Here is a 23,132-nt window from a genome sequence, read left to right as displayed (position 1 = left end):
TCTGGTATCCAAAAAATACACATTAAAATAGCATTATATGGCCATTTGTTAATAAAAATAACTAACTGAAGAAAACATACTGCTGGATAAAGCCATTTGGGGATGCTCTGGACTATGGCTTCAGTGAATTCACTCCCACCAAAACCACCGCACAAGGTGTAGCTTGCCCTCCAAACCTGTGTGGGATTAGAGGAGCCAGAATGGCAGCACAGCCCAGGGCTGCAGCCCCAGGCTGGACCCACACACGAGGGTGCTCAGGGATCACCCCACTCACCATTCAGGCTGCCTCCTCTGCTCAGCCAGCTCGTGGAGGCGCCGCAGGGCCTTCTCCTGCTTCCTTTCATCTTTACGTGATCTCGAAGAGACGTTGCGAGCAAACTCCCTCTGCTTGAGATCTTTCAACCTCTGAGGCAAAAGAAAGCAGGAATGGATTAGATCAAAGCGGTTTGGGATGAAGTGTCCAAAAGCAGCTCTGCTGGAGCACTGGAAGTGCGCTGTCAAGCCCCTCCCCAGGAACATTCATTGAGCTAGGATGGAGCAACAGCATCATAGCTCAATAAACCACATGGAGCACATTGCCATCCTCCCAGTAGCTAAATGAAAAGGCAACTGTTGATCACTTTTGGCTATTTCAAGTCTGTGCATCCACATTTCCAATCGACATTACTAGTTTTCTTTAGCATGTACAATAAAGCTGATTTCAAAGCAACAAGCAAATTCTGGAAGGAAAAGGGGAAAAATAAAGGACTGGTTTTGCTGCTCTTGCAGGGTGCAGATGTACTTGACAAACAGTGCATGACAGGAGTCTTAAAAGCATGGACGGAGAGGGATTAGCTGGAGCAAGAGTTACCCAAGTACTACATCTTCCAAAAGCAATGTACAAATTACATTGGAGAAGGTGCCAAAAATCCCATGCAAATGATTCCAGTAAGCAAAGAAATACTACAACATACACCACAAACAGTTACTTGCTTTCCCAACAGTAGTTCTGAGATGGGGTCTCAAGAAACAAAATGCTCTAAAAGGTAGTGGGGTCTTTTGGGGTTGGATACTTGAGAGAGCAGAACCACCAAGTGCTCCAGGAATCCTGGCATAGGAGGGAGTCAACCCAAACCCAAGGGATTCCCAGTGTCGTAGTGTCACTGAGGAAATCTTGATATCCAGCTCTAATAGAAATGGAACATCCAAGACTATAGGAAATGTTGGAAAGTCCTTGTCTCGAAGCACGAGGAAGAAGGCTGCTGTTTCTCCTCTGCATACATGGGAAAATTCATAAGGCTTTTTCAGAGCACTGCGCGGAAGTTTAAGTGGCAGAAAGCAGCAAGGAAAGACCCTTCCCACCCAAAGGGATTAACTTTTCTTTTTTGGTGCACAATATGAAACCCTTCCGAAAGGCCCAATTCCAGAAAGCATCATGGATCCAGCTTCTGAGGAAGTTTCATGTTTTTCAGGTATTTCATGAAGGGCCTGAAAGACTAAAGGGATCAAAGCAGAAGTCACTCCAGAAAGCTTCTTGTACAAGATGTACAAATCATTGGTGATTTGTAAATACACCCTCTGGCTGGCTGACTGCCTCTTGGATGGAGCAAAATCATCACAGAATGGTTTGGGTTGGAAGAGACCTTAAAGCTCATCCAGTTCCAACCCTCTGTTGCAGGCAGGGACACCTTCCACTAGAGCAGGTTGCTCCAAACCCCATCCAAGTCAGGCTGGACCACACAGAACCAGTGGATCTGAAAACTAACCCAAAGCTCAAATGAGAGGCATTAAGTTGGCCCAACGTAACGAGAACATTGCTTTGTGAAAAAGGGGGAAGATTTGACAAGACAGAGGATTTTCTTACCTAATGCTATTTACTAAATGTGGTTGAGCGTTACCAAAATCAGAGGGGAGGACACACAGAAAAAAGTTACAGCTATAGAGACACTAGTAGAAAGAAACTCACTCTTGTGATCTGGCCTCCAAAATTAGAAGGGTTTGCTTTCAATACATCAGCCGAAAATGTCACATCACAAAGAAGAAAAGAAAGTAAAAATGTAACAAGAGTGGAAGAGAGGAAAAACATACAAAAAGCAAGGATTAGTGCCCAGGCTGCTGCTGGGCTGTGAGCTACTCTAGGGAGCAGGAACGAGCCAGTGAAGCTACAGGATGGAGCTCAGGGAGTGTGGAGCAGGAGCGGGGACGCACGCACACATACACGCACAGACACAGCAATGATCCCACCTGGAACAACAGAGCTACTTTCACCAGGACAAGTAAAGGGCTCCAGGGTTTTGTGGTGTATGTTCAATGGTGAAGAGTGAATTTTTTTCCAAGAGGGAGGAAAAAAAAGACAAAAGAAGTGGGCTAAGCAATGCTATCAGCTTTTTCATGCTGATTCAAAGAGCGGCTCTAAATGCTCCAGGAAGTTAAAGTCACCAACAGCTGATAAAACTATTGCACTGGGGTTTGATGCCAAGTCTCTCAATCACTCATCCCTTTGGAAAAACGCATGGCCTGGCTATTTACCACAGAATGAACTGTGACCTTTTCCTTTGGAGAGGAAGGTGCAATGGTGCACTGGGAAACCCAACCCCAGCCATGGCCTTAAACATCTCCTGGGAAAGCAAACAGGCTGCGAGCCTGTTGGTAATGCTGCAGCTGCCCGTGATGCCTTCACTACAACAGTTTTAATGGAAACAGAACGAAATGCCCATTTCTTTAAACGCTGATCTTTGTGTGTCTCTGCTCCCCAAACCTCCCACTCTCTGCACACATAAACTAGAAGTGATGAAGCAAACACACTATCCCGGTGCGCTCCCGAACAGGCGGCACAGCAACACCCGGCCACACCGGTACCAGAGCCCTCCTGGGTGACAAACCACCAACCCTGGTTTCAAGGCTGCTGAGAATTTACTACTCCCCAAACGAGGGAGAAGTTGGTCTGATTTTGGGAAGCTGATTTTACAAAGGATTAAGATCTCAAGGCTGAGTTTCTTTTCGTTGCACACCAGAAGGAAGAAGGGTCTTGCTGGGGAAGTATGGGATAGAAAAGCTCCACAACTGCACTCTGCCATCCCCTTGGGAATGTAAAATCATAGAATCCTAGAATGGTTTGGGTTGGAAGGGACCACCTCCAACCCCCTGCCACAGATCAACACTGAACTTACAAAATAGCCAGAACTTTTCAAGATACCCTGTCAGTGATTGTCACCTCACTCACTATTTCGGGTGCATCACTGAATCCAGTCATTCATCCACACAGAGAACAGTGGATAACCAGGTAAGCACAGCTTTGCCCACCCTCCTCCCCAGACTGAACCGGAGTGAAGCAATTAAAAGCCTCAAGTACAATTCCACAGCAGTAAAAGCAGTGTGTGGAAGCAGTGAAACGCTTTTCACCATGCTCCAGGGCTCAGCCTTCCCACAAAGCTATTTCGAGTAAATCGATATTTAAGCTCGGTTTACACTAAAGAAATTTCCATCTAATCCTTAGGCAAAGGTTCATGATTTTAATCCTCCAAAATCTCTAAATTACTTTTTGGACCACACCATATGTGTGGGTGCTTCCCCCCCCCCCCAAGCAAAGACATTTAGCCAAGAATTTAACGTAGCCACTGCATCATCCTCAGAGGGCTTCTCCTCACGAACCCAGGAACAGGAGCCCTGGGAACCCATTTTAGGGTGAAACCAGCCTTTTTAGGTCTTCCCACAGTGCTCAGCAAAGCTGTCATTTCTTCAAGAGGATTAAAGCCACCAACCTGTACTAAATCAAACACACAGCTCCATTGCTACTAGAGGATTTCAACATTAGGAAGCATTTTTTATTCATAGGCAGGAACCTATCAAGAGGAAGCAGCAGCACATTTCCAAACTGTAGGATGAGTGACCATGAAGCCAAATCCTATTCTGCTGGTTTATTACTTCAGCCCTAAGGGCCACATCAGTGCCCACAAACAAGGACACAGATCAGAGTTTGCCCAAATTCCTGCCCGCTAGAAGCGGTACTTCACTGCCTCAAGCCTTCCTTCAGCTTGGAATTGTGTTTTATTAATAGCTGCCACCCACCTCAGCTTTGTAACAAAGAATAGTATTTTAAGTTTTCAGCCTTGTTTCTAACAAAATTACTCAGAAGTCTCCAAATTTCCATAGGAATGCAAATTGAGCTCCTCAAGAACAGGTTTTCTGTAAGATCTGCAGCTACCTCAGCACTCCAGCACAAAGGGGTCCTGGATCATCTCCCAGTCACTGCATAGCTCAGGAGTGGCCAAATTGGCAACCACCACCATCACCTTATGATTCCCTTCAAATTGGCTTCAATGAGCTGCACTCAGGCATCAGTGAAAAGCTCCAGGAGGAAATGAAAAGGGGACTATGAGGATCCAGGAGCTGTCATAACACGAAAACCCTCAGCACACACTGTGGCAACCGTGCAGGAGGGTTTGCTGGTGAGATGATGTGGAGGGAAGACCTGCCCAGGACCCAACTGGAGTGCGTGGCTTTCCAGGTTTCTGGTAAAGGGATTTCCTATGCTTAAGCTGACAAAGCCATGCAGTTTCACTGAGCTGAAGCCCATTCAAGAGGCATTCTTTGCCTAAAATTGCAGAGCAGAAAGGGAGCATTATTCTCAGAATCAAGCACTCTGCTACACTGCTTTGCTAGACCTGAAGATCCAAGACTTCCCTGAGAAACCTCATTCAGGAGAGCAGGACAGACTTCCCTATGGGATCCATGTACCATGAGATTTCAGAGTTGGTTTGAGACAGGAGACAGCTCGTGGAACAGCACAAGGGTGTCAGAGCCTGCTCCTCCCCTGCTATTGCTCCGGAGTCTCTCTGCCAATCCCTATTAAATAAAAGCATAATGCACTTTCCATTAACATGCCAGCACATTTCTGCCTTCCTGAACTTTTGACATGTGCTTGATTCTCTGCCACAAAAGCTTCTAGGAGTGAACTACACCATTAGCTAAATAAGAGCTCAGAGGATGGCAACCTTTACAGTTTCACAGGAATGAGAACACAAGCCCTGCTTATTTTTGGTAATCAACATTCTTTGCATGCTCAGAAATGAAGTAGAAAGAGCAGAGGGGAAATGGCACAAAACTGCAGCTTCATCTCATCTTCATTTCTTCCCTGACACCTCGGTTTCAACTTAGGAAAACATATCCTGTGTTAATGGCACATGGATACGCCAACACCACCGGGCACAGTGCCCCAGGCCTCACATAGAGTCACAGAATGGGTTGGGTTGGAAGGGACCTTAAAGATCATCCAGCTCCAACCTGGAAACCAGCTTCCCAGAGAAGCATCTGGAGGTCTTGGTGGACAACAAACCACCATGAGCCAGCCATGAGCCCCTGCAGCAAAGGTAGTTCTACCACCAATGCAGGTAGAGCATTGCCAGCAGGTCGAGAGAGGTGATCCTTCCTTTAGTCAGTCCTGGTGAGGGGTACTGGGTGCTGAATACTTATTTTATGGAGCACTCTCCCTACAGAAGGGCTCTTCTCCAAATGTATTTGCCATCAGCAAGCGAGCAGCTCAACAGCTAAAACTGGGCTCAGAAAAACACTGTGGGGTTTTCTGAGGGTAGAACAGCCTCCCATGTAACACCCACTACTTCTCTCTCCAGTTTCCTACACCCAAGCTGTGCTTGAAGACACGTGTTGTTGGAAAGCATAAGTGCAAGTCTCCCCAAACCAGGAAGTTCAGGGTTTGGATTTAGAGCACTCATCAGCCACAGCAGGGACTGTGCTGGTAATTTTATTGTGCTTTAATAGATCCCTCCCCCTCGCCATTAGAAGCAAAGCTCCAAATACTGAGGGCGTGAAGAGAACTGTAGCTCTATAGTCTCATTTCTTGGGTTCCACCCTCTTTCCCAAATAACTTCTTTATGGAAATACATTCCCTCTGTCCTTTTATAAAGAGAATCTATGGAGAATTCATCATCTACACCTCCAAAATGCCATACATAGAAAAAACATGCAATGAAAGCTACATAAAACCCTGCATTTCAGTCCTGGTCAGAGTTCTCACAGTGAACCTTGGCAGAGGCTCAAATAGGACAATGTTTGGTGTTCATGGGGAGCATGGAAGGTGAATGTTCTTATTCTGTTGGGTCAGTGACTCAGGGAACAGCTCAAACCCTTCACTGGGATGAGAGTGGGGAAGAGGTGAAGCTCTACGAGACTATGTAAATTCTTGATGAAGTAAATTAAGAGTAAGAGCTGGCTGCAAACACTGCATTACTTACACGTGAGGTAATTCCAACTGTAAGAACTTCCGCAGGCTGCTCTCAGTGATAGGCAATACAGATGAGGGTTGTTTGATATGAATACACAAACTGGGGACAACCCCAGATAAGGTGTGCCACGTCTTCATGCAAATTTAACATGAAGTAATCTATCTGGATGACAAAACCCACAACCAAAATGAGGGCCCATGGGATGTAAAGCCCTAAGGACACAGGCCCACTAAGTCTGGAGCATTCTAGGATTGTGGGAGCTCTCAAGCATCTGGACATCACCTATCTGCAGGAAAGCAGCAGAAAATACACCGGGACCATCCTGACTTCCCAGGGACCTTGGTAGCTGCAGGAGAAGTTCTCTTTCTACATTTGCTGCCTTTTGTATTTGTCTGTTAATTATTACAACTTCTGACAGCCAGGACCATGTAACATCCAGGGCAGGGGTTCTTCATAAGCTACCAGCCCTACTTGGCAGGGACACCTTCCACCAGAGCAGGTTGCTCCAAGCCCCTGTGTCCAACCTGGCCTTGAACACTGCCAGGGATGGGGCAGCCACAGCTTCTCTGGGCACCCTGGGCCAGCGCCTCAGCACCCGCACAGGGAAGAGATGAGTTCATTTTCCCTCTTGCAGGGCCATCTTGCATGAACCCAAGTCACTTTTATTCCTCTGGCTCCCCTGGAGAGGGACTGACCATTTGGTGACTAGAGAGCGCCACTGTTCATTCAAACATCCGTACTTCTCACTCCAAGAAATAACCTCATTTAAGAACATCTAGGGCACAACATTGCACACCTCCAGCAGGATGTTTACAATGACTTCAACAGGCCAATGCTTTGTGATGAGAAATTGAAGATGATTTTCCCTGTTAAAATAATCTAGAAATACTGCCTTTTGGACAGAAAGGTGTTGAGGTTGATTCAGACTTATCCAAATGCTCCATGAAACCAGTATAGTCAGGAAATGATACTAATAAAGCCTTCCCTTTAATTGTTTGGTGTTGACAAGTTGGTGGGTCCAGAATTTATCCGGTAGGGATCAAGCCACTTACCTATCATCCCTGTTTCGCAATAATCCTGAGTTCCTTCCTGGAATACAAGACAGTGTCTTTATAACTGGGGAGTGGAAAGGGAACCCGAGGATGGAACAGCTATTTCCAGGGACAGCCTAACGCTCACTGAGCCGCAGAAGGAACAGGCAAACACTTCCACAGCATGGGGATGTGTAGCTAAAAATACTTCAAGGCAAAAATGATCCCGTGGAAATCTGTCCAACGAGCTGAGGAAAAGGCAAAAGGAAGCACTGGTGCCTCAAGAATTACCACTGAGAAGACAAACCATGGCAGATAATATACACCAAGCTGGTCTCCTGTGATCAGCAAGGCTACTGTAATGCTTCACCTTTCTAAGAGCCTCCTGATTAGCCTGCTTTGAAGAGAACTTGATGGTTTTCCTCAAAACATTTATATTAGCCTTTCAGGAACGTTGCCCTCTTCTCCAAAGAGGCAAAATCCCAAACTTCATGTGCCACATCTTATAAAAAAGCAGTTTTTCTTTAAACTACCTTAAAATTTAGAGTAGACTGTTGGAAACGAGCCTCCCTTGAGCAGCAGTGGCCAGCAGCAGTGAGCTGGTGTTACTGGCCAAATTCACCTTCATTATTTCCAGGTAGTTTCCAGTTCACTCACTGAACACTGACCCAAGAGGGTGACACACATTTCATGGCATAAAGCTGGACCAGCAATTTTTTTCCCTAAGCAAAGCATGATTGCTGCTTTGTTTAAATCCCTGTGTGTCTAGAAATTAATGCTGGGTGACAGAGTGAGAGTTTGAGGGCTCATTTTCTCCAAAGCCTGCCTGAAGTTATTGGAATGGATGAAAATTATCCAAGAACATCTATTCCTTTAAAAAAAATCACCAGTACCCCAAATTCTTTCTACTGATGGGAAGATTAGACCATCCTGTGTGTTCCCATGACATTTTTCTTGCAGGTCACTCTTGCGCTCCAGCTGATGACTCCTTTCATACCAATGAGGTGTGGTTGCCTTCTACAGGTTTGTTTCTCCTTCCACAGCATCTCTAGATGCTAGAAAAACCCTCGACCTTGTCAACCTCATAGAATCCCGGACTGGTTTGGGTTGAAGGGACCTTAAAGCTCATCCAGTCCCAACCCCCTGCCACGGGCAGGGACACCTTCCACTAGAGCAGGTTGCTCCAAGCCCCTGTGTCCAACCTGGCCTTGAACACTGCCAGGGATGGGGCAGCCACAGCTTCTCTGGGCACCCTGTGCCAGCGCCTCAGCACCCTCACAGGGAAGAGCTTCTGCCTCAGAGCTCATCTCAATCTCCCCTCTGGCAGGTTAAAGCCATTCCCCTTGGCCTGTCCCTACAGGCCCTTGTCCAAAGCCCCTCTCCAGGTTTCCTGGAGCCCCTTTAGGCACTGGAGCTGCTCTAAGGTCTCCCCTTCAGGAGCCTTCTCTTCTCCAGGCTGAACAAGCCCTCACATCAGTCCCCCTATTAATCACCCAAGGGATTTAAACAGGAGTTGACATACTCGTACTGCATCACCACCCAGCAAGAATGTGACACAAACAGGTCCTTCCACCTCCTAAATAGATGCGTGTCATTGCACTCAGGTTTCAAGGCAGTTGATGGAAAGCTCCAGGTGAAGTTCACTGCTATCGGGTAGCACGACTGTGCCCCCAGCTCAGCCAAAGCAGCCCCTTCTCCCAGCACAAAGCAAAGGAATGAATTTCTGCTCCTAATTCTACTTAACCACAGTTCATCCCAGTACTCAAACAGGAATTGCTCTGCCATGAGAATTCTAGTTAACACTCCCTTCGAGCTATCACATCCTATACTTGATATATGGGGGGAAAAAAACCCAACTCATACTCTGTACTGCCACAATCTTGGTTTTAATCTGTTGCTTCACTGCTATTTTGCAAGATCTAGTACTCGACAGCACATCCTCCTGAAGTTATCAGCATCTGAATGATTGCATCCTTAGAATTTATGACTAGGAACATCCAAAAACTTCTTTTGAGCAATTGCATCCCGAGATGAGCACAACACTGCTACCTGCTGTACATTCACATCTCATTCAGCAGCCTCAAACGGTTAGATCAGGCTAACACACGAACTTGCAGTGTTTACTGTGCAATCTGAAGCACCATGTAGATACCATGGTACATCCCTGCCTTGGGAGCAAAGCCAGTTCCACAGGGATTCTGAATCCTCCTTTTCCCAAGAGTTACAGAATTTGGGAAGTGCTCCTTTTTCACAATTCCTCTGCCACAGCCCCTGATTCCCAGTGTTTTCAGCAGCTTGACAGAACACAGGCCGAAGTAATGAACACGGACACGCGGCACATCAGCAGCAGTCGCCAAAGCTGCACGACATTAAAAGCTGATGCAAACTGGGAGCCCTCCATCCCCACAGGCCCTCTCCCCAGTTTAACAGCAGCCCATTTGCTGGGTCATTCAAGACCAGGCTCCTCAATGCCAACCATGGGCTGGGTTTTTTGTTTGTTGGGGTTTTAAATATACAGTGGGCCTAAGAATCTGAACCAGCGACATGAAACACCTATTCCTGGGGCTGTAAGGGAAACAGATACACTGGGGAAATTCAAAGTGCTACCCACAAACAAGACCACTGCAGTGAATATCGAACTGATGAGCTGTGTTATCAATACTTGTTTACCTGCTTGTGAGCGTGATCGTAAGAGTTGATGTGGTTGTCAAACTCTTGATGCTTTTGGTACTGCTTGTCACAGAGTTCACAGTAGAAGTTTGCTCTGAGGTCTTCCAGCGCCTTGGCAATTGCCTTTTCTTTGTCAACATAATCCTGCAAAATTCACACACAGAAAAACAAAGGTTCTCTTAAACTTCCTGGAAAACAAACCAGAAGATGATCTTGTCCTAAGGTATCAGTACATGTGGTGCTGATGGCAGGAAGACAGTTTTGTGGCTGCAGGAGGAGAGCTGCTGGATTGTCAGAGATGAAAAGCGAGGTTCAAAGCCTCAAGCTTCCCACACAAACAAACTGGCAGCTGCCTGCTCACAGAAGATGTGCAAAATACTCGTCAAACCAAGGAAGATCACTGCTTTTGGTACAAAATCTTTGAATTTCAATGCTGATACTTCCTCCATTTTGAGCGCTAACAGATGTCTGCTTCATCTCAGTTTGTGTGCAATTCAACAGGGAGGAACACAGAGCTGGGGCTGGCAAAGCACAGCACAGAAACCCTGGAGACTCACTCACTCCAGTGTAGTTTTACAGTCACACAAATCCCCCCAGGAGCAATGCTGTCCATTAAGCTGAGCTCAAACACAGTGGTTACACTGGGAGTAGGTACGAGGACTTGCCAGTTAGTAAAAGAGGGGGAAACCACCTTAGAGGTTGCTGAGGGTACTTTTTTACCTTGTGTAATTCACTATTAGGTGCAAACCCAAAGCTCCAAGCACAGGAGGGGTCTAAGTTGGCAGTGGTCACATCCTCCCCTCTTCAATTACAATCCCACCAGCAAAGTTAATAAAACATCACCCAAAACCCAAGCCAGGGCAGGTTTATCTGACGCACACAAAAGAAAAGCTACACATGCTGCATTAAAGTGTGCTGTACTATCATCAGCACAGCTCATACAGCCAGTTACCACTGGCACTTCAACTGGGATAGGGAGAAATTCCACAATTCAAACTAGCCTAAAATGTGAGTAAAAACACTGAAGAGTTTAAGAGATTCCATCTTCAACATGAACTTCTTATGGGGAATTTCCTCATGTGAGCAAGAGCAGGTAGCAAACGTTTAAGAATGATCTACTATGAAAGCTCTTGTTCAAGGCAGTATGATTGATCCCCCATATTGCTACCATAGCAAAACGACATTCAAATATTGCTGAGCATGCTTTCTATCGTGCAAAACTCATGAAGAAAGTTTCAACAGGGGGAAAAGATCTGAGAAGTTCTAGTGCTAAAAAGCTGTTCACCTTCTAACTATGAAAATCTGCTTCATGTTCCTGCCTCCACCTATCACCAGAGCCCCTTGTTAAGAAATAATCAACACAATTACGTAGAGGTTTGTGCCTGAGGCAGGTCCCCAGGAAGACAAAAAAGGAAAAGAGAGCAGCGTGAGCTCCCCAGAACAATGACATGTAAAGTTCCTCTGCAACCCTGACCAAGCTTCCTGCGCCATGTGCCGGGGTTTTGTCAGGAAGCATCCTGTGGCTCAACAATGCAAACACAGGCAGCTGAAAGCTCAGGATCCCTACAAAAGCAGAGAATTAAAGAGCATTTCTTGCTTGTTTCTTGGTTGTGGAGTTCTCTGGGATTCCTTTGAGACTCACTGAATGGCTCATCAGGATGCAGCCGCAGTTGGCAGTTGCATAATGGACTCCTGCAGAGCAGTGGAAAAATGAGGCTGGCAGAGATTTCCCGCAGATGAAACCAGAAAGGCAAGAGCCTGATGTTAAAGCCCGCTGATAAAAACACAGCGGAGCTGGGAGAGGCTCCACCAAGCTCCTGAGGGGAAGAAGCCCGTGCTGAATAGCAGCAGAGACAAAACAGTCTCGGAGAGCGATGCACCTTCAACTGCGTTTGAAAAGACAACTGCAAAACCCAGGGACTTCCCCATAAATCATGCTGCAGACCCGAGCTAAAGCATCGTGCCATGCAGCTCACACACCAACCAACCACTCTGAAACCAAGGAGTGCTTCCCACTCCACAGCTGCTGTCTGACGGGAGCTGCTGGAGGGACCCAGGCTTTGGGCCACATGCTGATGAGAAGGGTCCATGGCATGGCAACCCTCCCTCTGCAGCCTGCCCATGCTCTCATGCAGCCCATGGGAACTCTGACGTTAATGCCCTGGTTCAGTACCTTGTACTTCTGCCTCAGCTCCTCGGTGTCCTCCTTCTCCACCTCCAGCACTCGCCTCCGCTCGGTGGCATCTTCGGCGTAATCAAGCTTAAAAACAAATGAGGAGAAGCTGTGATTTGTCCCAGGAGCACTTTGTGGTGCTGAGACTGCCCGGGTGGGCAATTTCAACAAGATGAGGTTTGAAACAGGATCTTTGCCTGTGGTGCTTCACTTTCCCTGTTGTGTCATCCCACAGTGCAACCCACATGGGAAGTGGTTCATTAACCCCTGCGGGGTGGATGCTCCCAGCAGCCCGTCCACTGCCAGCAGCAGCAGCCTCAGCTTTATGGAAGGGAATTCCAAAGCCCAGGAGTGCCAGCCTCAGAACTCAGGTACCCACAAATAAACAGAGGATGTGTTTTAGGAGAAGCGTTTCTTACTGTGTTGATTTACGAGTGAGTTTTTCTTTACCTGTGATGCACAAATCTTCACTTTTAGGTTTCTTCCCTATCCCCGAGAGCCAGGCAAGGAGGGATGGGACACATGGCAGGAGCTCGGTGACTTACCTCCATCTCCATCCGCCCCATGCCCATGACATCATACTTGACAACGATAGGGATGGGATCTGTCCTCCCTGGAAGAGGAACACACAGAGAGGCGGTCAGTGGCTGCTCTGTCACTGCAGCTCGCTTTACACATTGGGTTTGGGTGGTTAGAGATCTTGCCTTGGAGTGCAGAGACCAGAAAGCTACAGTGAACCAAACACAAGCCATTCTCACAGCTTACAGCCAAACTGCTTCTTAGCTCCAAACCAGTTAAGAGTGAGATGCACCCTGGCTACTGATCAATGGTATTTTCTGAACATTAACTGCTCACGTAAATTACTGGCGTGGTCAATGTTCAGCTGTGACAAGTCCTAGAGCAGGACTTGAGAAATGCACCTTCCCCTCAACGCTTCCACATCAGGCAATGAGTACTCATCTGCTGATAGGAGCAAAAAAGCTGTTAAATACCTTTTCCTGCTCTACCACATTCATAATTGATCAGGACTTTCCTGTTCAAGATGTGGAAGCCTCTCTCCCTCCCTGCACCAGCTTTAGCCCTCCCCATGCGTCAGGGAAGCTGACTGAGAAGCGTGGCTCGGAAGCCAAACTTCGTCCAGCCCCAAGGCCCACTGGCCACGTAGGCCAGGCCCTGCTTGCCCTGCTCTGCAGAGCTGCTCCCGTGCCCACTGCTCCCCCTGTAAGCTGTGAAAAGGACGAGTTGCGAAGAAAATTGACTTTGAACTAATCAAACTATGCTGGAGATTTGTTTTTTAGCTTTTTAAATAAAACATATCTTTAATCCACTCATAACCAGCCAAACAAAGCAAAATGGGGCAGACAAGCACTTTACTACCACAGCTTTTGGGGGGTTGTTTTGGTTTCAATTCTTAGTCTCTTTCTTTTTACATCACAACTGGCGCTGGGTTGTGATGTAAGCCCACAGAACAAGTACTTACCTTCTCCGGAGCATACCTTGAGTGAGAAAACAGAACGTTTACTGCCCTTATCATTGCTCTTGGTTTGGTGTAAACAACTGGTTTGTTATACACACATACACAGATATTATACCTTTGGGCTAAAAAGATCTACAGGTTTTAATCGTGCCAAAAACAGTCCCTAGAGCCACATGCACAGCAGGTTCAAGTCTTTGAGACTGCCTCTGAGAAACTGGAGAGGCATCAGACATCAACTTCTCTCTTCTCCAATATATCTCTAGCTCCAATATCGCTCTGGCTCCTCCAAAGAGTGAAGACCCCAGAGGGAACCTGCTCTGCTCAGATTTGGGTCTTTTGAACTCTTTAAGTCCAGAGACTTGTGGTTTTCTATCAGAAACAAGTCAATTTAATCAATCGCTTTAAGCTTTTGCTGGTACACCCAGGAATTTGAGTGGCAGAGCCACCAAGGCCACAACCTGATCCAAGACGAGAGTCCGACTGGAGCTTTCGCTCGGCTCTTTGCCACGTTCTCCGGTGGAGGAGGTTTCTCTTCTGCCCAATGGTATAATAAATCAAGCAGTGACTGCAATTTTTAGCAAAAGGACCAAATTAAAGACAGGTTATAAAAATGACTTCCTAAGTGCAATATCACTTTCATAACGTCTCAGCCAGGGATTTACTGGGAAGTGGGAACCCAAATGGAAGGGCTGGCGCAAGCACCAGCAACATGGTCAGGTTTTTATCCAAGCTTTTGTCTTTTTGGTTTAGTTTGGGTCTTTTTTTGGTTGGTTCTCCAGCAATTGAGATGTCTGGATGCAGCCTCATTGCCCTGGTAAACCCCTGTGTACAAACAATGCATCAGTACTTTTGCCTTCTAAGGCAGTCAAAGTTTTCTTTTTGGGTTGTTTTGGTTTGATTTAACAAAATCTCTTTGGAAATTGCAGTAGCAAGTGCTAGTGCCCATCGTGGTGGGGGGGGAAATCACGTTTGGACAGTATTAGAAATTTATGTTTAAACTGATTTTGGCAGTTCTAACACAAACAGAAACATCCCTTCTTAGCAATACCCTTTTAATGAACAAGGATCAGACAAGTGTGCATAAAGAAAGGAAAGGAAAGGAAAATGAAAGACCAAGCAGAAGGATGATGGCTACAACAGAGAAAGTAAGCCTAACATATTGGTGCACTGATGACAAAAGGAGTAATTCAGTCTGAAAATAAAAAATTACCACTGCTAAGTTTACCATCACCACAACAAGTCCAGGATCATAACGCTGTAAAAAAGAAACACCATTTGTTAGGCAGAAACCATCAGGGGCAGAAACAGGCCGTTTGCAGGTAGGATGGGTTAAAAAGATAATCAATAACAACACGAGGCTTCTTCCTCACCCTCCACCCCATCACCGTGCTTCGCCCTGTGGAACCAGGGAGCGATTTTGAGCCGTGGTGACTTGATTCCAGAGCTGCAACCTGGAAGCTTTGGGTGTTGGAGGAGGTTGAGCTGCTGGTGACGGCCCGATTTCAGAGGCACATTTAAGCAGGCAGTTTAAAAAGGAGACAAAACAGAATCTTAAGGCAATTACAAATACTTTGGGTCAAAAGGAGCTGCGTTTGCAGGCAGGAGGAGAATATTCAATGGGAAAAGCAATGTTTGTTTTCAACTTCACCATCATTTTGTTATGAATGAACCACCTCGGAGCACGGAACACGGCTCCCGGCAGCAGCACCGGTCCCCACCACCGAAACCAACTCCCTCCATGTCCCAGGAAAGCCACTGAGGGAAGGGAGCGGGCTCTGTGCTGCCCCACTGACTGCCAGGGAGATGGACAACGACCAAAGGGGAAAAGGGGATTTTTAAAGTTAAGCTTTTTACGTGCTCCTTTAAAAGAACTTCCTCAAGCAAAAGTACTCCAGAGCTACTGAGCGTGACAAGGGGATCTTCACCAGCATGGAAACACGGGTCTCGGGCGCTGGGGGGCTCCCAGCTTTAGGCTTCTGCTGCCTTTTTCAGGTACACCAACATGCTTTGAAGGGAAGAACAGCTTTCAAGACAAGGCAAGAATTCCCACATCTCACACCACTGCGCAGGGATGCAAGCGCTGCCCCACAGACAATGACCCCCCCCACGGTAAATCACACAGACCACACAAAGCTGTGTCCGTCACCCCACACCCCAGACAACTTCTTTTTGCTCTGAAGCAGGTCACAAACTCTTTCCTTTACAGACTGGTCACACCACACAGGCTACAAACCCCAAAACAGAGAGGGCTATTGTATAAAGACAATTCCACACATGGGGAAAAACCTCTGTGGAGAGGACAAAGCACAAACCTCCAAGGGGATGGGAAAACCAACAGCTTACGCAAGAGTCACAGCTTAGAAAATCCAATCTCTTCAAGTAAATTAAGTTTTAATTTCATTCAGAAATGGAATGAGAGTTCAAAACTGAGCAGATACACTTGTGTTGCTTTCCTCTTCCCAAAGAGAAGGGAAAAACTTGCTCCCAGCTTGTGAAAAACTGCTCATTCCCAAAATATACCCCAATAGCCACCCCATTCCTACAGGGGAGCCAGGCAGGGAGGAGGCTTCTCCAAATTCACTCCTTTCTAACAGCACAAAGTTAAAGGATCTGAGCAAATGAGCAAATCTTTTGCCAAACGCGCTATAAATTAATAGATCTTGGGAAAAGAGTTAATCCCAAAGCTCCAGGGTGCCAGTCCCAGCCCCCAAGTTGTGCTGTACAGGAGGATTATCACTGCCCAGCTGCAGCTGCAGGATGTGTGCTCCTGCTCTGGACACAAGGATGCTGCTGCTCTGCTCTTCCAAAGGGAATGCTGCACCAGATGGAGCTGCCATCTGAGCCCCTCCAGGAACGCTGGTGTTCTCAGCACGAGAGCAGAGGTTTTGTTTTAAACAGTCAAAGCAGAAAATAGGTTTCATGGCAATTTGCAGATTGAGAAGAGCTGCTCCCTCCATCATTATCAGGTACAAGCTGCTTCTGAAGGGCTGGCTATGGACAGAGAACGAACAGGATGCTCCCACTGAAAGATGTACCCCCAAAATGACGAGTTAACATCATTCGATCAACTATATTGCACTGTATCACCCAGGTATAGCATGTGAGCACCAGAGAGGGGACAGAACAGCCTGAGTCCCGCTCACTAGCTTGACATCTTCATAGAAAATCCTCCCAGGTACAAGCTTTGTGGGATATAATCCTTTAGGGCGATTGATATGACACTGTCGGAGGAGAACTAAGAGTCTCGGGACATGATCTCGTCGAGCTCTGAGGATTTTTACTCACTATGCTACGACCAACAACAAAACCACGTTGTGCCAGGGGAGGTTCAGGGTTGCCAAGCATTGGAATAAGCTGCCCAGGGACATGGTGGAGCCACCGCCCCTGGAGGTGTTTAGAAGATGTGTAGATGTGCTTGGGGACACAGGTTAGTGGTGGCCTTGGCAGTGCTGGGTTAATGGTTGGACCTGATGAACTTAAAGGTATTTTCCAACCTTGCTGATTCTATGATAGCCCAAGAGCCATCACGTTGAAAATGCAAACTCCTCCTTCAGCACATCGAAAGGCAGGAGATGAGGAAATCCACTGATTTTCACTGGTGACAAGCCCTGGCACGCTCTGTGGTGCTGCTTGCTGCCGGAAACCCCAACGCTATGTTGGGAGCTCATTCTGATTGCTGCAAACAGCAAACAAACAAGGGCAACCTTTTACCCTGGTCTCCTTTGGGAATGAGATTTGTGAGCTCATCCTGTTTATGTCAGACTTCTGGAAGGGGTCACAATCAATCAAGAGATTCAAAGGAAGCCTGAAGTGTCTGTCACCCTCAGCAACAAGCAAAGCCGCAGCGAGCAGGAACTCTTCTCCAAGCACACAAGAACTGCGCTGGGGACTTCAGCCTTACTAAGCGGGAGAGAAAGGACAAGTGAAAGACAAGTTGCAAACACCCCAGTCACAGGGAAAACTTCACAGAGGAGCTCAAAGCTGCTTGGACAGACAAGCCCAGGGGGACAGTTGCAGAAAAGCAAAGCGAGTTCCCTGAACTTCTGCAAGGGAATGCAGAGAGTCTGGGTCAGAAAACATCCCTGACCCCAATGATGATCAGTGGTATTAAAGACCAACATGAAAGATGCCCAAGAAGAACACAGATCTTGGTTGATGCAGAACAGAAACCAGAGATGAGTTGCTGCCTTACTTCACAGGGTAAGTGGAGAGGGCTGAAGAGTCCTGCCTGACCTAGGGCCCCGCTGCAAGGGTGGGGACAGGCTGTGCATGGCCGGGACTACTCACCTCTCATACACTCAGCCTTCAGTTTCATAAAGCTGCTTTAACACCATGTGAACACACAGGGCAATAAAGCCCAGTGCTAAGCCAAGAGAAGGCCATCGCTGTCACAACAAGCATGTGTCACCGAGAGCATAATGATTTCACTGGCTACATGCACTCAAGTAACCCATAAACTTACCACCCACAATCAAAGGAAGGATCTTGCACATTCGAAAGCAAACAAGGGGGGAACTGCTTCCCCCAGAGGAGAGCAGGGCATTAAGCAAACCTTCCTCTATGTCTGTGGTCTCGACATGGTAATGAAGATTCGGGTGAGGACAGCAGGCTTTCAAAGGACATTACCCCAGCTTCTCAAAGCTAACTTCACATAAAAACATTGGGCTTAAAACTATTGCAACGATTTATATTGCAAACACGAGTGTGGAAACGTCAAGTCTACCCCAGAACTCAGGCTCCCGTGAGGACACGTTAAGATACAAGATTAGATTGTGTGATCTATGGCCTGGGTAAGGGTGCCAAATCCCTCACATGTAATGAATAAAGGCACTGTTAAACATTTTTATCCTTCTCTTCCATATTTTCTTGTATTTATCACCAAGCTTCGGAACCCAGAAAGCACTGTGACATTCCTCATCTCCTCGTGGCGTTTCTCTCAGATGCTCATTGTTCCATGTTCTCTAGGCCTGACAAACATCTACTCTGTCTGCTTTTGTGAGATCAGACGCTTCCACAGATGGAAAAATATATTAATATATTAGCTGCGAGCCATTTGGTGAACTGGTGACAGAGCCAGGATTCCAGCCCTCTGGAATTCAAGCCCTGAGCTTATTGCTCTGAGCCGCAGCTGCCAAGCGATCACATTTGTGCCTATCTCAGTTGTTAGAGTGCTCAGAGCTCCACTTACTGCTCCCCACACATCCAACAAACCCGGCATCCAGGAAACACAGCCCGGCTCACCCACAGCCCCTGACACAGCCTTGGAACAGGGACTGCCGCTGGGCTGGAGCTCGCACAGAGGCCGCCAGGGAAGGGCTGCTTTCCTGCCTTCGCCGCAGGCTCTCTCTGCACGTCCTCCAGCGCTTCCTTCAGACAGTTCTGTCCTGTCCCTCTCCTCATCCTTCATGTGTCAGGAAAACAGGAGCTTGTCTGAACAGATTTAGTGAAGAATGTGCCAAGTGAGAACCGTGCCGTGGTGTAACCGGGGGGGGCAGTGATAACTCCATTTATCACCACAGGATTTGAAAGGCAGAGCAGAACCCATTTGTGCTTTTTTAACTGAAAGCCACACAATAAAACATACAGTTAGATGGAGGAACTGACATCAAGCATTTTCTATCAAATCTGATAGACCTGACCTGATGTACCTTGTTAGAGCATTTCTATGCTCATGAAAGGATAAAATAACCCCAAGGTTCTGTTCCACACACCCGTAACTGCTGCTCTGTGTCACCAGAACCACTTACACCATGAGCTTGCAGCACACCTTGGTCAACAGGAACAACAACAGCCTTAGTCCCCTCCAGACAGCCGAGGAGCAACTTCACACACAAAGTTCCAAGGCTCAATTCCAGTTCTATGCTAAACCCTCTATTATCTAAACTACTTGGTTCAACAACATAAATACTTAAGAGTAGCTAAGCCGAGACAAAACCATGTCATCCATTGCCACAGCAAAATACTACGTTCTGATTCACCTTTCAGAGCTACCACAAAAGACCAGGATAATCCCAGCATTGGGAATGCTGTGGGAATGTGAATTAAATCAATGCATTTAAACCTATCAAATTAATCACACGCTACACACAGCTTGTGGTACAGGGAAACTGAACGTAACTGCTTTCTGGATGGGGCTGAAGCAATGTTTCAAGCTTCAAGGTTGCAGTCAAGCACGTTTCCTTAAGAGAGAACTTTAAAAAGGCAAGTCTAGAAAAGAGTGGGTTTAACCACATCTTTTGCTGGGTTTCTTTTTTCAGTAGACCACAGAATTCCAGATTTCCACTTTGAGGTGTTCCTCCCTACAACCACCCTTTTCTCATTTGGTAGAGCACAACCATCCCTCCGTGTCTATCGAAAAGCAGTTCCTCAAGCCATACCTTCCAGATTACAAGAGATCCCTGCCAACTGGCCACCCCCTCTTCTGCTCTTTCATACTCACTGGCTGTGACCAAGCTGAAGCATCAGCTCCAAATGTAACACAAGTTGTTTGTGAGGAAAAAAGTGTGAAAACCATCAGGAGAAGAGACGAGCAGAGGAAGGACTCTGCTGGATTCATGATGAGCTGCTCTGACCCACTGCTCTAGCCCTTGCACTGTCACACAACAGCACTATCCCTATCTGATCCTCCACTCAACACACATCAAAACCAAAGCAGAAGATGCCCATGTGTTATGGTTGGAGAACAGCTGTGTCATTACAGACACGGATTATGGGCTTCCTTCTCCAAGTGGCTCAGCTCTTCCATCAGCTACGATGGCTTAAACCAGGAGTTACAGCACAAGGCGGCTTCCAAACGACTCTGCTTCTGTGGTTCTGCAGAGAAGGAGCCAACCTGCGGTGTATCTTTGGCACCACAACAGCAGATTTTATACCACCAGCAATTAGCAAGTGTGAATTTGAGGCTATGCCAGCTCCAGAGAAACAGTTCAGCACTCTCACCACTGGATTACACCCACAGTGGGCAGTTAGCACGAAGGAAGCTGCAACAGCGCAGTCCTGGAGCGTGAAGCTCTTCTTGAACAACATGATGGCCTTACTAGAAGAAACAAGCATTTATGACCAGCAAGAATAATGTAAAGTAACTTTGAGATTCACCAAAACTGAAGAGGGAGCCCCAGTTCAGCTGAACATCCAGAATGAAAAGCTAAAGCACAAAACAAGCACACTGAACTCATCAACTTCCTTCAAAATTAAAGCCAACTGCATGGAACAACGATGGCTGCAGTATCGATTCCATACACATAACCCAAAATCTACGTGCCTGAGGGTTTTTGCAAGGGCCTCCTGCAGGAGGTGAGACCCCATATCCACAGCTAAAGCCTACCTGAAGCGGTTCTACTTCTGCTGCATGTCTAAACCAGAAGCTCTTGAACATTTTAGGCTCAAACAGAGCATGAAGCTAGTTAACAACCAAGATGCTCCTCATTTGCTCTTCTTACAGCTCTTTAGAAAGCTCTCCTCATCTTTCCTGAGCAAGAAGGGGGCGTGGAAGAGGGGAAGACATTTTTTGCTTTGCTCTTCCCTTCTCAGAGCACATCAAGTGACTCCAACTCTTCAAACTCCTAGAATAAGATTAAAATTGGATGCAAACGTTTCCTTCCTGGCACTTTGTATTTAGATTTGGGGATGATCTAAGAGTCATTTCAAAAGGTCACTGGATAATGAATTAAACATTCCCAACATGATCACCATCAGTGCCACAGGCTCTAGCTGCTCATAACTAACTTGATAGCTTTATGTGGAGCAGAACTCCACATCTTCTGCCAGAGAGGCTGTTTGTCTGTCTAATGGGTTAAACTAGACAGGCTATTTTGACTCCTGCATTTCTATTGTGATGCAGGAGGTGCAGAAAAACCCTCACAGCCCATACCCACGATTTGCCTGGAGCTTCGAGTCACCAGCGTGTCAATAATACATGAGAGACATGGCACAAAAATGCACAGTGGGAAGATCTAAATCTGGACAAGTACCAAATGCAAATGCCTGACTAAGCCCACGGCCAGCCCTGGCTCTTGTCCCCAGGACACAATGATGCCACCCCAAACTCCAGACTGCAGTGTCATGTGTTATTTGCTCTGTCACTTTGTGCCTGCCACGCTACACAGCACAGGGGCTGTGCTTCTGAGTCCATCTGGGGCTGGGAGAAGGCTTGAGCTTCTTTCAAAGTCTCCGTGTTTCCACATTGGTGATGTACAGAGCAATACAGGGCACCCAAAAGAGAAAACAGACCAAATTACACATCCAGTGAATGCCATGCCAAAGCAGAAGCCCAAGAGGTGACAGCTACAACCACATCCTGAGTTTTGGCACCAGCACAGGACACGAGAGGACTGCAAGAGTGCCATGCATGAACCAGAGGATTTCACATGAAACCGTGTTAGAGGAAGCAGGAAGCATTAACCACCAAGGCAGTCCTGTCTGAGGAGTTAGAGTGCCTTAGTCCAAGGGATTAATCAGCATTCCCAGAGCCCAGAGGACTCGTTACCTCTCGACAGGCCTCCACAGCACAGAAATACTTATCTCTAATGGGCTCACTGTAGGGGCATGGAAGTCCAATTACGAGCTCCCAGGTCTTCAGACTAAGGGGTATGGGAACACGAGTGAGTTACTCTGAGGAACTTGGGGTGCTCTTGAGTTTTAACCACTGCAAGAGGTTTCTATCTCTTTCTTTTTAACCACTGCAAGAGGTTTCTATCTCTGCCTGTGTAAGTGCTGAGCACCTTTACTCACAGCACCACAGGCTCTATACACTGGCAGTTCCGAAGGAGCAGCTGATAGGAAGAACCACCATCAGTTTTTCCTCAACACAACATGGTTGCATGCTTCCATCCTGGCTAGGGCCGCTGCAGAGCAGGAGCTGCTGGCCAGAGGAATGGCTGAAGCCACCCACAGGAGCTGTGGGCAGCACTGGCTCAAATTAAATCCTGGGATTTAGTGGCATGGGAAGACTTGAGGCTCAAGGCAGGAGGAGGACTCGGTGCAGTGGTTCAACCAGCACTACGGCGTCTCAAGGAGATTTGCTAAATCCCTGACAGAAATAAGTCAAACCTGTGAAAGCCTCTGGAGAAGAAACTAGGAATGAGCCTCTCCCATCCAGGAGAGCTCTGCCACCACCTTCAGCCTTCAGTGGGCCCTTTCACTCACCTTCCAATGGCTTCTGACACCGCCGTGAAACATGCACAGAGGCCACTGTAACTAGATTGTATTTTTAGTTCTTTTAATATCAAAGCATCCAGCCAGCAGAGTATCATTATAGTTTTAGGAGCTGCACCACTACCTGTTAGTGAGCAGGCAGTTCATTCACCTCCCTCCAAAAAGGCCAAACACGGTGATTCTCACACATACACGACACACACATCATGTCTAACCTGTGCCAACAAGTGAGGCAGCAGCTTCCACTCGCAAACTGCTAAATACGAGACTCGACAGTGCATTTGTTTGGATATATTAATAATGGAAAGGGGGAAAAAAAAAATATCTAATCTAGGAACAAAAAGCAGAAATCATTTCGTTAAAGACTGGAGCTGGCGTTGAACGTTTCAGACACAAGCTACTGGACT

At 47.0% G+C, this 23,132-nt stretch overlaps 1 protein-coding gene across 7 annotated transcripts in view; it reads right to left on the bottom strand.

Annotated features, from left to right (window-relative positions):
- The window catches only part of GPATCH8 (G-patch domain containing 8), a 53,120-nt gene that overhangs the window by 6,225 nt on the left and 23,763 nt on the right, over positions 1-23,132 (bottom strand). For 3 of the 7 annotated variants that reach the window (XM_030508793.1, XM_030508794.1, XM_030508796.1), the window contains 4 exons: positions 12,641-12,708; positions 12,096-12,182; positions 9,923-10,066; positions 275-405 (listed from right to left, as the gene is read on the bottom strand). In XM_030508793.1, coding sequence (XP_030364653.1) covers positions 275-405; positions 9,923-10,066; positions 12,096-12,182; positions 12,641-12,708 — 430 coding nt within the window. Of the gene's footprint in view, positions 1-274; positions 406-9,922; positions 10,067-12,095; positions 12,183-12,640; positions 12,709-14,030; positions 14,141-14,782; positions 23,130-23,132 lie in introns of those variants that run through there. The other 4 variants (XM_030508798.1, XM_030508799.1, XM_030508797.1 and 1 more) reach the window with 4 other exon arrangements.

This window comes from Strigops habroptila, chromosome 19 (assembly GCF_004027225.2).
Source record: "Strigops habroptila isolate Jane chromosome 19, bStrHab1.2.pri, whole genome shotgun sequence".
In the NCBI taxonomy this organism is placed as follows: domain Eukaryota; kingdom Metazoa; phylum Chordata; class Aves; order Psittaciformes; family Psittacidae; genus Strigops; species Strigops habroptila.
This window is presented reverse-complemented; position numbering and strand designations above follow the sequence as displayed.